Raw genomic sequence first — 16787 nt, 5'->3', positions numbered from 1 at the left:
AATAAACATGTGTAAATACATAACTTAATTGGACTAATTAGTAAATAGTTCAATATATTTGATTGACTTCTATGTAAAAATGTACATCATAAGTAGTCTGAACAATGATCAGCTGGTGGAGTTCAGTCTTGTCATATGTTCTCATAATGGGGAAAAGAAGGGAAGTAAAAGAATACAGGAATGATTTTCCTCAAAGAATCATAGTACATAGGTGATAGAAATATAAATTTCTCCATATTATCAAAGAAAGTATCAAATCACTTTAAAGCACTGAATAAAAACTTTAAGGATCATTTATAAATAAATACTATCAATTTTTCAATTTTTTCTGAAGAAAAATGTGGACACGTGACTGACTTCACTTAGCCACTAATACCACACTGTACAGGTATTCACAACAGGAGTTTTAGCTTAACTTTATATAAACCTTAAACTCTGCCCTACGTTATAATGACCTGGGAAATAAAATGACAAAATATCATAAAAACCTGGTTCTTTAAAAAAAATAATACAAGGGGTAACAAAATAGATTCTCAACTAAATATGTATTTTCTGCCATAATAATTTTCAAATAGGATAGTTAAGTGTAAAACAACTGTTGCACAGAATTATATACTAACAAAAGTTTTAAAAAAGTGCTGGGTTGGCCAGGAAGTTCATTTAGTTTTTTCTGTATGATAGCTCTAGCAGTGTTTAGTTAGTTGTTTTAACTTCATTGGAAACAACTTTGTTAGATTGTATTGTGACAGTTGTCATCGGTGTGCATTTTTAAAATCTTATCAAAATTGGTGTATTTTTGTGCAGCCATTTTAATATTGAAGACAGAAGAAAATATGCAGCATTTTCAGCGTGTTATGCTTTATTATTTCAAGAAAGGTAAAAATGCAATTGAAACGCAAAAAAAGATTTGTTCAGTGTGTGCAGAAGGTGCTGTGACCGATCAAACATGTTAAAAGTGTTTTGCGAAGTTTCTTGGTAGTACTGATTATTTTGGCCAAACAATTTTTGCTGTGGGGCTGTCTTAAGCATTGGAATATATTTAGCAGCACCCATGGTCTCTACCCATGAGAAGCCAATAGCAGGAGATAGCCAACATACTCAAAATATCCAAATCAATAAAGTTACTGGTGAAAATGAAAAATGTGTCTTATTTTATGGAAAAAAACTAAACCAATTTTTTGGCCAACCCATAAGTATGGCTAGTCATGGCCTTACAAACATAACTTGCCTGCCCTTTGTAAATCAGCAAGCCACTGACTTCATGTCTAACAACTGCTTAAAAGTGTCCTACAACATGAGGAAAAAAAATGCTTACCCTACATACGAGTCGCATCCCTTCTATATCTTCAGATGAGAGTAATTTAATTTGAGAGGTACCTTTAAGAGCCTGTTCCGATTCAGACATTCCTGGAAAGGAAAATCAGTAAGGAAAAACAAATGAACGGAAGGGAAGATGTGGTTATTAGGCATAATTATTTCCCCAGTGACATAGTAAGTTTCACTATTTCACATGAGGGTATTTTGTATTTTGGAGGGTCCAGGCCAGATTTTTTGAAAAAATATTTTCAACATAAAAAGGAAATTTGCTAAGTAAACTGAAGGAAGAATTCTAAACAACAGATGTACAGATCTATTAGAATTCCGTCTACATGGATTACTTATTAAACGACAGGCAGTGCGCTAATACGGTCGGCGAGTGACTCCCACTTAAACAGAACCACAGAGTTTACGAACTGCTCTCACGATCAGCACCTCGCAGTGAAGCTGTGCACCGGCAACTGAAGAATCAGTCACACACGTCTTTTCCAAACAGGAACCTAAGTCAGTGTTTTCAAGCTCTGCTGGTGACCTATTAGTGTGTGCTATGACTAATATTTTTTAAAGTAAGTAAGTAAAATAGAAAATGCTAGATTCTATCATACAGAGAGTAGGGGCAGGTGCTATTGTGAAATGTTTGTTGATTTACACACACATGCATACACATATACACAGATCATATTATAAAATATATTTCTCACTCTGGATTACAGTAAAAAATATTTTTAAAATATTTCCCTAAAAATCTTCATTAATAAAATTACCTTAACTCATATTATCCATATATATTTAAAAATATTAGAGCCAGTATACTAATTATTTCAAAATCTGACAAAGAATATAACATATTAATATTTTATAAATGCTGATATAAAAATCCCAATTAAAATATTATTAGACAGAATCTAAGATACACATAATACACCATGACTGAAGTGAGATTCATTTTGCAAAGGCAAAGACAGTTAAATATAACAAATCTAATAATTCACCACAGATTAAGGAAGGAAAAATAAATCAATAATCATCTAGAAACTTAATTCTGATAACATGGCCAGCACGATAATCATAAATCTCAAGCAAGAGCCTACATCATGGAATGCCCACTATCTGCACCACTATTTAACATTGTTCTCACAGTACCAGCACGTATTTAAACAAGAGAAAGAAATAAGACATACAAATTAGAAAGAAAAGAACAGAACATTTATCCATTTCAGGTATGACTATATATCCCTAGAATAGAATCCCTGGCAAGTTGGCAGATTTTAAGATAAATATGTCAAAATCAGTAACTTTCCCATATACAAATGAAATGAGCTAGAAGATATAGAAGATAGTATTTAAGAATAACTAAAAAAGATAAAGTATCAAGGAATAAACTTAATGAAAGACCTAATGAAGAAAAATTTTAAAATACCGCTGAAAGACATAAAAGGAGACTTAAATAAAACAGAAAAACATACCCTGTTCTTGGATAGGAAGCCTCAATATTGTAAAGGTGTCAATTCTTCCAAAATTAGTCTATAAATTTAATACTATCCCAATAAAAAATGGCAACAGGATATTTTGAGGAACCAGACAAACTGATTCCAAATTTCACATGGAAAAACAAACATGCAAGAATAGCCAGGAAAATTCTGAAAAAGAGGAAAGGTAAGGGCGACAAGGCCTACCAAATATTAAAACATTACATAGGTATTATAATGAAGAGTTTGGCAATGGCACATGATTAGACAAATGGGTTAATGAAACAGAATATAATCCAAAAACAGACTCACAGACCTGTGAGAATTTAATATAATGATATTATATGAAATTTTAAATCAACAGGAAAAAGACAGATATTTTAAATAACTACTAATCTGAAAACCAGATATTCTTTGGTGGGGGAGTTACATCCATTATTTAATTCTTAATACTAAATAAAAATTGTCACACATAAAAAGACTGAAACCATAAAAACAGTGGGAGAAAAAAATGGAAAAGTATTTTTATAATCTCTGAACCAAAAGGGTCTTCCTAGGTCATTAAGCTATAGACACCTTAAAAGATAACATGGATAAATTTTATTACAGAAAAATGCTGAAAATGTCGTAAATGTAATGCTATAAACAGAGACAAAATGTAAATATAACATCAAAGGATTATTTTCCTTAGTATAGAAAGAGCGTTTATAAATCAGGATGGAAAACTAGAAACATAATTGAAAAAAAAGGCTAAGGATGAATAGTTCAAAAGAAAAGAAAATACAATGACTTTTAGCATATAAGAAGATGTTCAACCTTATTCATAATATAAAACTATGCATTAAAATAACAGCAAAATACCATCTTTCATCTTTCAGTTTAGCACAGATGATAAAGTTTGATAACACACTACTGCTGGGGAAGATAAGGGAAAAAAGAGGCCCCTATACGTTTTTAATAGAAGTAACAACTGGCAAAATCCCTAAAATTTGTTTTATCCCTCAAAATAAAAAATGCATGTACTCTTTGATCCAGCTTTTTTATTTGAGGCAATTCATCTACAGAAATACTCTCACATGCATCTGAACACATAACTTGAAAGAACAGGTACTGCAGTCAAAGAAGTAAAAAATCTGGAAATAATCTAAACATATAGTAGGAGGAGCCTGGTTTAATAAATTATCATATATCCACACAATGAAATATTTATCATTAAAAAGAAAGATGTAGTTTTATGGGCTCACATGGGCCTCTTTACAAGATGTACTAAGAGAACGTAACAAGGTGAAAGGTATATACAGTTTGTTCCTATTGGGTATAACTGGGGAGAGGGGCTGATATGTGTACACACATAAAATATCTCTGGAAAGTTCTGCAACTGTTGTTAATAGTTCTTACACCTTTAGGGAGTAGGACTTTCTTTTCCCTGTGTAATATTTTATCCTATTAGAATTTACCATGTCTATGTATTTTTAAAAACTATATTTAAAATATTAAATACAGAATAAGGAAATTATTCATCCTGAAGAGCTATCTATCATTCAGACTATCTTTTCCTTCAAAGAATTGGGTTGGCCAAAAAGTCTGTTTAGTTTTTTATATAAAATAAAAGACACATTTTTTATTTTCACCAATAACTTTATTGATTTGGATATTTTGAATATGTCAGCTATCTCACGTGTGGTATAATGTTCATTGTTCTTAATTGATGTCTCAATTTGATCACTATCAACTTCAACTGGTCTACCCAACTATGGAGCATTGTCCAGTGAGAAATCTCCAGCACAAAACTTCACAAACCACTTTTGACATGTTCAATCAGTCACAGTACCTTCTCCATACACTGCACAAATCTTTTTTTGTGTTTCAGCTTCCTTTTTACCTTTTTGAAATAATAAAACATAATGTGCTGAAATGCTGCATATTCTCTTCCATCTTCAATATTAAAATGGCTACACAATAATTCACCGACTTTGATTTTTTTTTAAATGCACACAGATATGACAGCTGTCACAATGCAATCTAACAAAATTGTTTCAAGTGAAGTTAAAGACAACTAAGCACTACTATGGCCATTGTATGGAAAAAAACAAATGAACTTTTTGGCCAACCCAATATCTGAAATAGTAAAGTTTAACTACATTTTTAAGTTATACTCATAAAATGTAATTGGTTCCCCACTTCTTAGAGAACAAAGCAAGAGTAGCTTAGCTTAACAGATTTAACTACATGAAAATACTGATATTCAACCCTTTTTGGCAGGCAAAAGCAGTAATTTCACATAATCCCATTTAAATTATGTCTACAGGCCCTAAGGTCAGAGATTGCTCCACTTCTACTGCCAATTATCTACCTTCTCTGGGTGCCTCACTATCATCATCGATAAAATGAAAAGGACAACAGAACCCACCCCAGGAGCAACATATGTGAGAACTTTGCACAGTGCCTGACACATAGTTATGAAAAAATAAATATCACTTATAGAATCATCATCACTACTACTACTATAATTATTACCACTACTTCTGGTTCTATTACTGCTACAGTTCAGTCTTTTTTTTTTTTTTTTTTTAAGACTGTATTTATTTAGTTTTAGAGAGAGGAGAAGGAAGTGAGAAAGGAAGGGAGAGAAACATCAATGTACAGTTGCCTCTTGCACTCCCACTACTGGGGACCTAGCTCACAACCCAGGCATGTGTCCTGACTAGGTGTCAAACTGGTGACCCTTTGGTTCGCAAGCTCGCACTCAACCACTGAGCCACACCAGCCAGGGCTACAGTCCAGTCTTTAGTAGGCATGCATTTTAGGCCTCCACAATCTGTGTTTATTTATTTAATAAAGTAAGAGGATATGTTAAAATCGAAATTTTTTTAAACCTAGAATTTGATATAACACATAATATTATGTTGAATGTAGTCTTTAACATGTAAACATTGTTTTCATAATGGGTTAGATTTCTTGGAAGAAAAGAATCTTTAATCTTCTCAAATGTAAAAGCCATATTTACATTTATTAGAAATCCAGCACTAAAACAAAAACAAAAAACAAATCCAACATTGAAAAATTTCTCCAAAAAAAAAAAATTACTCCTTTCTTTTACAGTTGTCATCAGGCTTACAAACTGAAAACTAAGGAATCAGCATAGCAGAACTCACCTAAAGGGTGATCAGCATAATCTGGTCTTTGAATATAACTTGGCACTGGCCTTGTAGGCATCTAAAAATATCAAAGATGTATGTTAGTTAAAACCAATTCAAATATGAAAACACCTTTCATAATTAAAATTTACTAACAAAGGGAAAAAAAGTGGGAGAAAAACACTAACAAGTTACTTCATTTAAATGAAAAAAGTTTTAAACGACATCTTAATTATCACAATATACCTATTTCACGAAGATTAACCTTCATTTTCCTAGTGCTAATACCACTTAAAATCATAAGGGGGAGAGTGGCCAAAGCCATTAAGGATTTAACATCACATGCGGATATCCAGGTCTCACGTTGTTCCCAAGAAACTGGCAAACCAACAACAATAAAATAATGTCTCTAAGTAAATATATACCATTACATCCCTGATCATTATCTCTGGGAGGTAGGATTAAAAAGCATTCTTATATTGTTGATATTTGTCCAAATATTAAAATTAAAGATGCATTTCTTTTATTTTAAAAAGAAAATCAGTAAAAAAATTAAATAGTTACGGGTGACAAGTTTTAACTTAAATGGATTCCTTTGTTAACCCTCTGAAAATCATCTGACACAGAAAGAGGTGGGAGTGGTAGGAAAATCATATCAAAAGTAAGGTTGAAATACACCATGTTAAAAAATCTTAGAAAAGTAGTGATATACACCACCATCATGCCAGCCAGAAAACAACTATTCTACCACTTTCTTTTTTTGAGATTAGAAGTTTGCATCCTCTCATCTAAAATTTTTTCTCCTTTTTTATGATTGCCAATTATCCCTATTAACTTCCAAATAATGTACCATAAAAAGTGCTAAACTGTAAACGATCCTGATTATACAATTCATAATTTGAATACAAATTACAGGTATCATTTTTAGGAAAATGAAAACTGGTTTAAAAGAAATGTGTAATTTGTATTACCTTATTTACTCACCAGTGGATAATGTGGTCGGAGTTTACCAGTGTATCGATAACCTGCCCACGGGTCAGTGTTAATATCACCTTCTAGAGTCCAGGAAGACACTTCTCGCTTTGCCTTTTCATCTTCTGCATGATGGACGGATGAGAGAAAAGGAGAGAGATAAAGAAATGCCTCCGTGGTCAAGCTACTGAGCAACAGCGTACTTTACCTCTTGTTTGAACACCACACCAAAGAGCCCAGGCACAAAAATTTAGCCAGCTCTCAACCTCTATCACCAAAGCTACTGCTTTCTTGCTATGTTCACAACCCCATGATACATCAAATATCAAATACCTCAAGTATCTAAATATCTATGAAATATCTCAAATACTTCTCACAAATACCTTGTGAGAAAGAGCCCAAGCTTACCATATTGTAAGTTTTTATACAATATCATCTGGGAACAGCTCATAGTAGAACTCCTTTTCTCGAGTAAATGCTAAATGTATTCTCTCTACAATATCAATTTATAGGAAGCCCATTTTGAAACACAAAGTCTGAGCCTAGGCAAAATTTCTGAGATCATGTATTACAAATGAATTCTGTGCTCTTACTAAAAGGACAGATTCTAAGTAACTCCAAAGCAAATTTAAAGTAAAAGAAAAAATTAAAATTTCCCACTTAGTTGATGAATATCTCAAGTCAATATTTGAAATTGTTTTAAAATGTTATGAGCATCATTTGCCTTTTTCCAGGACAGGAGTAATAGGAGGGAGGAAAAGGTAAAAATAAGGGGATAGAACAATCAGTAGCAAAGTTATTGAAAACTCGGTAGAAAATTTTAAGAATCACAACACCTCGCCCCCATTTTCAGGCTAGTCATTAATACATAATGTTGTATTTACTGAAATGCACCTAAGACCCTCTTCACACAGAATAGACTCTCATGGTATCAGCAAACTGACTATACCTCTAACTACAATGTAAAATAAAACAACTAAATAGAACCTTAAGTAGCAGGAGTTAAAATCCCTCCTTGACTAAGTATCGAGCCGTGTATCTCCCAAGTACATTCACCTTTTCCTGATTACTGCCATGTTATTACAAGTTTTAAAAGTCAGGCTTCAAATAATTTTAGAAGTGTAAGAGGAAAAATACAACTCCCCTTTAAAACAATCTATTTAAAATACAAAATTAAGGAGAAGAGATGAAATCACACTAAATGAAGCAAGCTGGTGAGGAATGGTGAAATGGGTGAAGATGGTCAAAAGGTACAACATTCCAGTTATAACAAACAAGTTCTGGAGATGTAATGTACAGCATGGTGACTAAAGTCAACAAAAACAACAAAGACAATCTAGTCAAATTTCCTCATTTTACAGATGACGAAACTGAGTTAAGGAGGTTCACCAGGGCAGAGAGATGTGGGAATGCAAAATTACAACCAATCCATTCACATTACTCTAGAAGAGAATACAATTATAACATTACATATAAAGTAAAGGAATAGAAAAAAACAAGAATAGAAAAAACAAAAGAAAAACTCTACTGTGCTACTGAAATTTTAAGTATCTTTCCCCCCACTCTGGAGTTCAAGAAAGCCACTGTGAGTATTAACGTCAATAGGAGACTGTTTCTGGTTCCAGGACAAAAATGGACTACTTTCACTGCCACAGGGTCAGACATTATAGAAAAGTCAGAAATGAGGCTCGTTGAGGACTGCTTCAGTTATGTATTGCATCAAGTGCTTTTGTCCGGAACATGAACCTCAAGAAAAATTTTCACCTGAAACCTAGGAGAGAATAACAATCAAGATGCAGGCTTTTTGCTTTAACATACTCCTAGGGAGGAGCAAGAAGTAAAATTTTTCAAACCTTCCTGCTGATCTGCATTACAAGCCTTCCACAATCTATTTGCAAAAGAGAATTGAAAGACCTCCAACAAATAAATAACCAAAAAGCTACCTAGGAGAGACTGAAATATGGCAAGTTCTTTTAGAATAATTTTCATAGGGAAATTTACATTTCAAAAGTCAGTTCATTTACATTTTAGGATCAATTTGATCTGAGCCCTAAATGCTAGACACATAATGGACATGTAATTAATCTGAATTGGACTAGGGATTGGTAACAAAATTCCAAATTGAGTGATCTTTTTCAGAAAGCTGTGAAAACACAGGGCAGTGTCAATAAAACCCTGCAAGCTGTCTCTCAAACATTTCTATGAAACGGGGCCAGGTAAGCTAGAGGCAGTGTCAGAGAGTACCTGCTACGTCCATATCTGGCTCAAAGTACATCACACACAGGCTTTGGCCTTTAAAAGAATCCACAGAGGGTGCCTCTTCCAGTAGCTGACAAAAAATAACTGCATATATCAAGTTTTGCCTAGGACAGGATCATCTGATCACAGTTCTGACTCAGTTCTTCCAGAGATGACTAGTAAGTAGTTTGGGAGCACCTATTATAACTCTGTACATATCTAAGCTCTTTCCATGGATTTGTTCATTTAATTCTCAGAAAAGACTTAAAATTTCTGCAGTTTGGAGGTCAAACTCAAAGTGATGCCTGCTTGCAAAGGTCGGTGGAACCAGACCTGAAACATTACATAAAACCTTACTACGCAATCCAAAAATCAAGCACACTTGTTTGGAGGGTAGAGAAGTGGAATAAAGCATTATTTAGTTTTGGTGTTTTTTTTTTTAAGAAGTTTTTACAGCGTATTTTTGGCTACTCAAAAAACATCTGTCAAATGCTTCCACCTTTGAATTTAGGAAATAGGAGACAGAAACACACTATATGAGGTCTGTCCAGAAAGTATCCATCCATGTACTATGAAAAATAGAGACATTTATTGAAGAAGATACAAGAAACATTGTATATAGAGCAATGACGCCTCAGTCCCCTTCAAAGCAGGCACCTTCAGACCTCACACAGTTCCTCCAGTAGCCACCAGCTGCCCCGTCACATTCTCTCGATTCTCATCGATGGTCTGAAATCTCTTCCCTTTCAAAGGTGATTTTAGTTTTGGGAAAAGCCAGAAGTTGCTGGGCGCCAAATCTGGGCTGTAGCGGGGTTGAGTGGCCTGGGTGATTTGATGTTTTTGCCAAAAAACTATGCATGAGATGTGATGCATGAGCAGGCACATTATTGTAACGAAGCTGCCAATCACCAGTTGCCCATAGCTGAAGCCTTCTGAATCATCTGAATAGCTTCCAGAGGGATGTTCAAGCTTAATGCAAACTTTGATGTAGATGTGTTGCTCTACTTGCTCATTCATTTTGAAAGTGATGGCCACACAGTACACTCAATGGTGCCTACCGTCCCCACTGATAGTACAGTGGTGGTGTCACTGTTCACACGAACATGTGCATTCCAGTCCACTCTTCTTGGCTGCCAGTCTATTCTCCATCAGGTCACACAAACTGTTCTTATAGTAACAATGGCTGGATTTTTTTCTGGACAGACTATTTTACACACATACACATGCGCGCGTGCGCGGTCTGGAACAAATCACACCCCCTTTTTTATTACAAAATCACAAGCATCTACTTCTGTAACATAACAATATCACACTCAAACATACCATATGACATTTTGGGTGAAATGTTCAAATTAAAACTATAAACTATTACACCCATATTATTACCCTACCAACCCCATTCAAGCAGGTATTACTTCTACTGGACCCTGTGTCAGTGATGCATGACAAGAGTGCAGAATAACAGAGCACTAAGATGTGAAAGTGCTACAACTTTTACAGATCAGACTAAAAGCAAATGATACTATGTACAGTCTGACAGGAAATATGAAGTAAGAAATACGCACCCCCCTAGAAACAAAAACAGCTGAAAGATGGCAGCACAGGTAAACACAGCTCGCCTCCTCACATAATCACATCAAAATCACAACTAAATTATAGAACAACCATCATTCAGACTGTGAGATCTGGAGCTGAACACCAAGTCCTACAATTACGAATTAAAGAACAAACTACACCGTGACTGGCAGGAGGGGCAGAGATGCAGAATAGGCTGGTCCCACACCCACGTGTGGGGAGGCAGGGATATCTTAGGAGTGAAGGGTCAAGCCCCACAACAGGCCCCCAGCCCAGGGTTGTAGTGCCGGGAAGATGAATCCTAGTAACTTCTGCTTGTAAAAACCAGCGAGGATTGAGGCTTTGGATGACAGAAACTGAGGGAGTCCTTGGAAGTTCCTTCTAAAGGACCCACACAAGGACTTACTCAGATATACTTGCTCTGACGTCCAGCACAGGGGCAGCAAAGTGAAAGGCACCAGAGACATACAGGGAGGAAACGAATGCCAGGCATCAGGCTGAGAGCTGGATGGCAGCTTTCTCTCAGACAGAAGGACTGGCAGAGGTCACTCTTCCTTTTCTAAGCCCTCCCCTCACAGAGCAACAGAGCCGGCAGGTGGGCTCCATTTCAGAGACTCCAGCAACCCGGATCACACTGTACCCCATCCATCTGATTTCCTGAGGCCCTGCATCACTCGAGTTGCATGCCAACCCAAGTTGTTTCCGGTGGCTTTTCCACACGAATGGCTTGTCTTGGCTCTCGCTTCAGATTTTCCTAAATTCTTTCAAACAAGCAGAATCCGGCTTCAGAGAGCCCAGTATCTCTCACTAAGTTGCCCCAGGCCCAGCACTATCAGCAGCCGGCCTTGCTTCACAACTTGGTCTGGCCTGGGTAGAAGCCCAGAATAAGTAGCAGCCATTTGTAGATAGCTTTGTAGCTTATGCTGTGTGACCCCAGACTTTAACTCAGGTTATTTTAACTTGGATGGTCGCTGACCTTGGATGTGCCAAGAGCCATCAAGGCTCAACTATAAAGGGGCGTACACAATGCACATAGTGGGCACACCTTGTGTACCCAGCTTGGGTAATAGGGGAGGCTGTGCCACTAGGCCCTACAAGACAACTACTACATTAAGCCATTCTATCAAGCTTGGGAGATGTAGCAGCTCTACCAAATACATGGAAACAAACACAGGCAGGCCGCCAAAATGAGGAGACAAGGAAACATGGCCCAAATGAAACAAGGCCCTGCTCCAGACAGTTGTTGGCAAAACTCCAGAGAAAGAACAAAATAAAATGGAGACAAGCAAGCTACTAGATGCAAAGTTGAAAACATTGGTTATAAGAATGCTCAATGAACTTAGAGAAAGATCAGATGAACTCAGATAAAACTTCAACATATAAAAGGACCAGTTAGAAATGAAAGACACACTAACTGAAATGAAGAACAATTGCCAGAGGATCAACAGTAGAGTGGATGAAGCGGAGAATCAAATCAGCATTTGGAGTATAAGGAAGCAAAAAACAACCAACCAGAACTGCAATAAGAAAAAAGAACACAGAAAAAAAGAGGATAGTGTAAGGAGGTTCTGGAACAACTCCGAGTATACCAACATTTGCATCATGAGGGTGTTGGGGGAAGAAGAGAGACAGCAAGAAATTGGAAACCTATTTTAAAAAATAATGAAAGAGCCCTGGCTGCTGTGGCTCAGTGGATTGAGTGCCGGCCTGTGAACAAAGGGTCACTGGTTCGATTCCCAGTCAGGGTATATGCCTGGGTTGTGAGCCAGGTCCCCGGCTGGGGGCTTGCAAGAGGCAACCACACATTGATGTTTCTCTCCCTCTCTTTCTCCCTCCCTTTCCCTCTTTCTAAAATAAATAAATAAAATCTTTAAAAAAAATTATGAAAGAAAGTTGCCCCAACTTGAAGGAAACAGACGACAGACATACAAGTTCAGGAAGTGCAGAGAGTACCACAATAAAATGACCTCAAAAAGGCCCATATCAAAACACATGATAATTAAAATGCCAAGGGTTAAAGACAAAGAGAGAATCTTAAAAGAAGCAAGAGAAAAATTAGTTACCTACAAGGAAGCTCCCAGAAAACCATCAGCTGATTTTTCCAAAGAAAGTTTGCAGACTAGAAGGTAGTGGCAAGAAATACTCAAAGTGATGAAAAGCAAGGCCCTACAACCAAGATTATTCTACCCAGAAAGGCTATAACTTAAAATCAAAGGACAGATAAAGAGCTTCCCAGGCAAGTAATAATTAAAGGAAGACATCACCATCAAACCAGCATTATATGAAATGTTAAAGGGTCTTCTTTAAGAATAAAATTAAAAATATGAACAATAAAATGGCAATGAATAAATATCTATCAACAATTAAATCTAAGAAAAACCCAAAATAATCAAACAAGCATAATGGAAACAGAGTCATAGATACAGAGAACATTCTGAAGGTTGCCAGATGGGGAGGAAGGTGGGGGTGTCAGGTGAAAAAGGTGAAAGGATTAAGAAGTACAAATAGGTAGTTACAGAATAATCATGGGGATGTAAAGTCCAGTATAGGAAATGGAGAAGCCAAAGAACTTATATGCATGACCCATGGACATGGAATATGGGGTGGAGACTGCCGGAGTGAGTGGGGTGACTGGGTAGAGGAGGTCAAAGCGGGGAAAATTGGGACAACTGTAATAGCTTAATCAATAAAATATAAATAAAAAAATAAAAAACGAACTGAAAAATATTCTCAAAACGTGAAGAAAGTTGGATGGACTGTAGGGGAAGATAATAGTTTTAATGAACAGAAATTTCTTTCACCTCAGTCAGTATAACTTTCCAGAAGCCCGCATATTCTTCACAGAAATTTTAAGGTTTAACTCAACAAATTCTGTGACCCACAACAATGCTCTACCTGGGCAAATTCAAGCAGCAGCTTGAGACCATCGTGCAGCATGGTGCAGCAGGACCCCAGGCACTACCTGCATGAGGGGATGCAACTCAAATTGAGGAACAAGCTGGAGTCCACCCAGAGGATGCAGAACAAGCAGGCCCTGGTCCAGGCAGTCGTTGGCAAAGAAGGGGACATTTCAACACACGGTGCCTCAAGTTGGCCTACATCCCTCCTGTTCTGGAAGCACCAGGTCTTTGTAAACTGTACATTGCAGCTAATATATGAATGTGGCTCGTGTATTCAGTGAAGCCTTTCTCACTGGTGTCTAGGAGCATGTCTCCTTGGTCCAGAGCCAAAGCCAAGGCTGTTGTGCAGTTTGCTGAACTCCAGCCAGTTCAATCCCACAGCTCTGTACTGTTTGTGAACTGGGGTAACATGGCAATCAGGATGGTGGTCACAGACAGAGAAAATGCCAGGAAGCACTGGGTCCCTTTTCCTTATTCCTGGAAGCTGTTCTGCTTTGTTTATTAATTCTGAATATACTCTGCACCTGACACTCTCTGCCTGAGTGTCTGGAGCACAGGTGGTGAACATAGGGCCATGGCCCAAATCCGCCCTCCACCTTGTTTCTACCCGGCAGCAGCACCAAGCTCTCACTTAACTGTTAAGGAGTAGTTACATTTATACAGTCCTAAAATTACATTCGGCCCTTTGAAGGCAACCATGAGGCTGATGCGGCCCCCAGTGAAAATGAGTTTGACACTCCTGATCTAGAGCATTTATAAAAATGGAAGAGGGACACCAAAATTTATTTAATTACAATTACTATTTTTAACCACCCCCCGGCAAATATGCACAAAGGCATCAGTATTATATGTCTTTAAGGGCTTTATAATTTAACTGGTATCTACTATGACAACAAAAAATAAATCCTGCCTTTGAATCATTTATTTAACACACACTTGAAATCTTCCTAATTGATTAGCTTTTTCATTCAAGGACATTCCAGGTTCATATGGCTTCAGTGGTGAATTCTACCGAACATTTAAGGAAGAAACAATACCAATTCTGTATAGTATCTTCCAGAAAACAGACAAGGAGGAAACATTTCCCATTTTACTAAAAATAAAATTACTCTAATGACAAAACCAGTAAAAGATATTAAAAGCAAATTACAGACCAATATGCCATAGGAACAAAGATATAAAAATAGTCCTCCTTAATTAGAGATCAGTACACATTACAGGTTAAAAGAAGAAAATGCCTAAGCATATCATCTTAATTATGTAAACTGCTTGATATGTCATCTTACTACTGTTTGTTGGAATAAGGTGATATTTTATATGATGCCCTGTTCCTTCATTCTTTCCCAACATTCTTTCCCCCCATCCCTTTCCCAATTCTCTTCTTAGTTCTGGAGATCACCCTTCCCCACACATTCCCTCCTCCAGGACTGTCATCTTCAAGGATGCAGTCAGGATCAACTTATTATGGTAGCAAACATACAGGGCTGGCCAGCTGAGGGTTGTCTCTATTCAGCACAGCCCAAAGGAATCAAGAATATTAGGCTCACCCCCTGAAGAAAATTATCCCAAAAGATCCAAAAGGGCACCATACTAAATACTATAGTACAAGTAAAACCCAAACAGCCTCAGTTTAATGCCGTAATAATTACGTTCTTTTTACTTGGGTAATATCATGTTTAATTCTCCTATAGTACAGTTTTTAATGAAATAACCCTACCCTTAGCAATCCTACATTGCAGAAGCAGGCACACTTCGGTGAGTTAGCAAATGCTTGGGACAGACGCATTCTAAGCTCTTTTCTGAACCGTTTCACATCAGCCCTTCACTCACACAGTGCTTTAACTACCCAATTGTAAAATGTTAATAATTGGCTCAAAGAGCTCCAAAAATATCAGACACGTGAGGAATACAGTATTTAATGTATGTGTGAACAAAATTAAATTGCATTACTTACACCAATCTTTATATTTGTTTTGAGGTAACAAATTCTATCTTCTCATTTTTCCTCATTTCTAACCACATTTCTTCCAACAACAGCCTAGCATTTCTTTTAAGTGCAGACTTTGCCTTACATCACCACAGAAAACATCTTTTTTAATCTGGTGATATAAAACAATCTACCAAACTTTATTAAATCAGCAAATTCCTTTAAAAAATATACAAGTAGCTCTGGTTGGTGTGGCTCAGTGGATTGAGCGCTGGCCTTTGAACCAAAGGGTCACCAGTTCAATTCCCAGTCAGGGCACATGCCTGGGTTGTGGGCCAGGTCCCCGGTTGGGGGCACAAGAGAAGCAACCACACATTGGTGTTTCTCTCCCTCTCTTCCCCTTCCTCTAAAAATAACTAAATAAAATCTGTAAAAAAAAATAAATAAATAATAATACACACGCACACACAGACAGATAGATAAATAATTTTTAAAAACCAGGATTAGTCACCTGAAACAGAACTCTTATACCAAGGACCATGTTGTTTGCCAAGCCTTCATCCATCAGGATGGCAATGCCAAAAGAACAGAGACCTCCTTGTCAATTCTCAGGTAACTGTGATGGGTGGTCTGCCATAAGCCAGGCACACTAATGACATGAATTTACAAGATGAATGGCCAGAACAGAAAAGGCCATTTCAATCGAAGATATATCCCCTGTGGGTGACAGCAATAGCTAAGCAGCAGCCAGTAGTTTCACTTCACTTTGGATCACAAAGGAACTTCAGAAGAACCAATTAGCCCTGACTGGTGTGGCTCAGTCGGCTGGGCAACATCCCACAAAGCGAAAGGTCACCAGTTCAATACCCCATCAGGGCACAGGCTTGGGTTGCAGGTTTGGTCCCCAACTGGGGTGTGTATGAGAGGCATCTGATCAATGTTTCTCTCTCTCATCAATGTTTTTCTCCCTCTCTTCCCCTCTCTCTAAAAATAAATAAATAAAATCTTTTTAAAAAGTAAAAAAAGAACAAATTAAACATTAGACTGCAGGTAATAACATTAAATGACCTAAACCTCCCCCCCCCAAAAAAAATATGCTTTTTGAGTTGAAAAGCCATTGAAATTCAAACTAAACAAAAACAAGAGATCAGACTAAACGAAGCCTACAGTGTGCAAGCATTTCTAGCAAAGGAAAGAGGGTACCAAGACGTTACTTGTCAGGTATTGCCCAAGCCAGATCCATCTATTCCAG

At 36.9% G+C, this 16787-nt stretch overlaps 1 protein-coding gene across 2 annotated transcripts in view; it reads right to left on the bottom strand.

Moving 5' to 3' along the window:
- Positions 1-16787, bottom strand: part of METAP1 (methionyl aminopeptidase 1) — a 79236-nt gene that overhangs the window by 19632 nt on the left and 42817 nt on the right. For both annotated transcript variants that reach the window (XM_024574871.4, XM_053922864.2), the window contains 3 exons: positions 6908-7020; positions 5942-6002; positions 1316-1407 (listed from right to left, as the gene is read on the bottom strand). In XM_024574871.4, the coding sequence (XP_024430639.1) occupies positions 1316-1407; positions 5942-6002; positions 6908-7020 (266 nt within the window). The remainder of the gene's footprint in view (positions 1-1315; positions 1408-5941; positions 6003-6907; positions 7021-16787) is intronic.

This window comes from Desmodus rotundus, chromosome 4 (genome assembly GCF_022682495.2).
Source record: "Desmodus rotundus isolate HL8 chromosome 4, HLdesRot8A.1, whole genome shotgun sequence".
Taxonomy (NCBI): domain Eukaryota; kingdom Metazoa; phylum Chordata; class Mammalia; order Chiroptera; family Phyllostomidae; genus Desmodus; species Desmodus rotundus.
The sequence above is the reverse complement of the archived record's forward strand: the minus strand, read 5'-3'. Positions and strand labels throughout refer to the sequence as shown.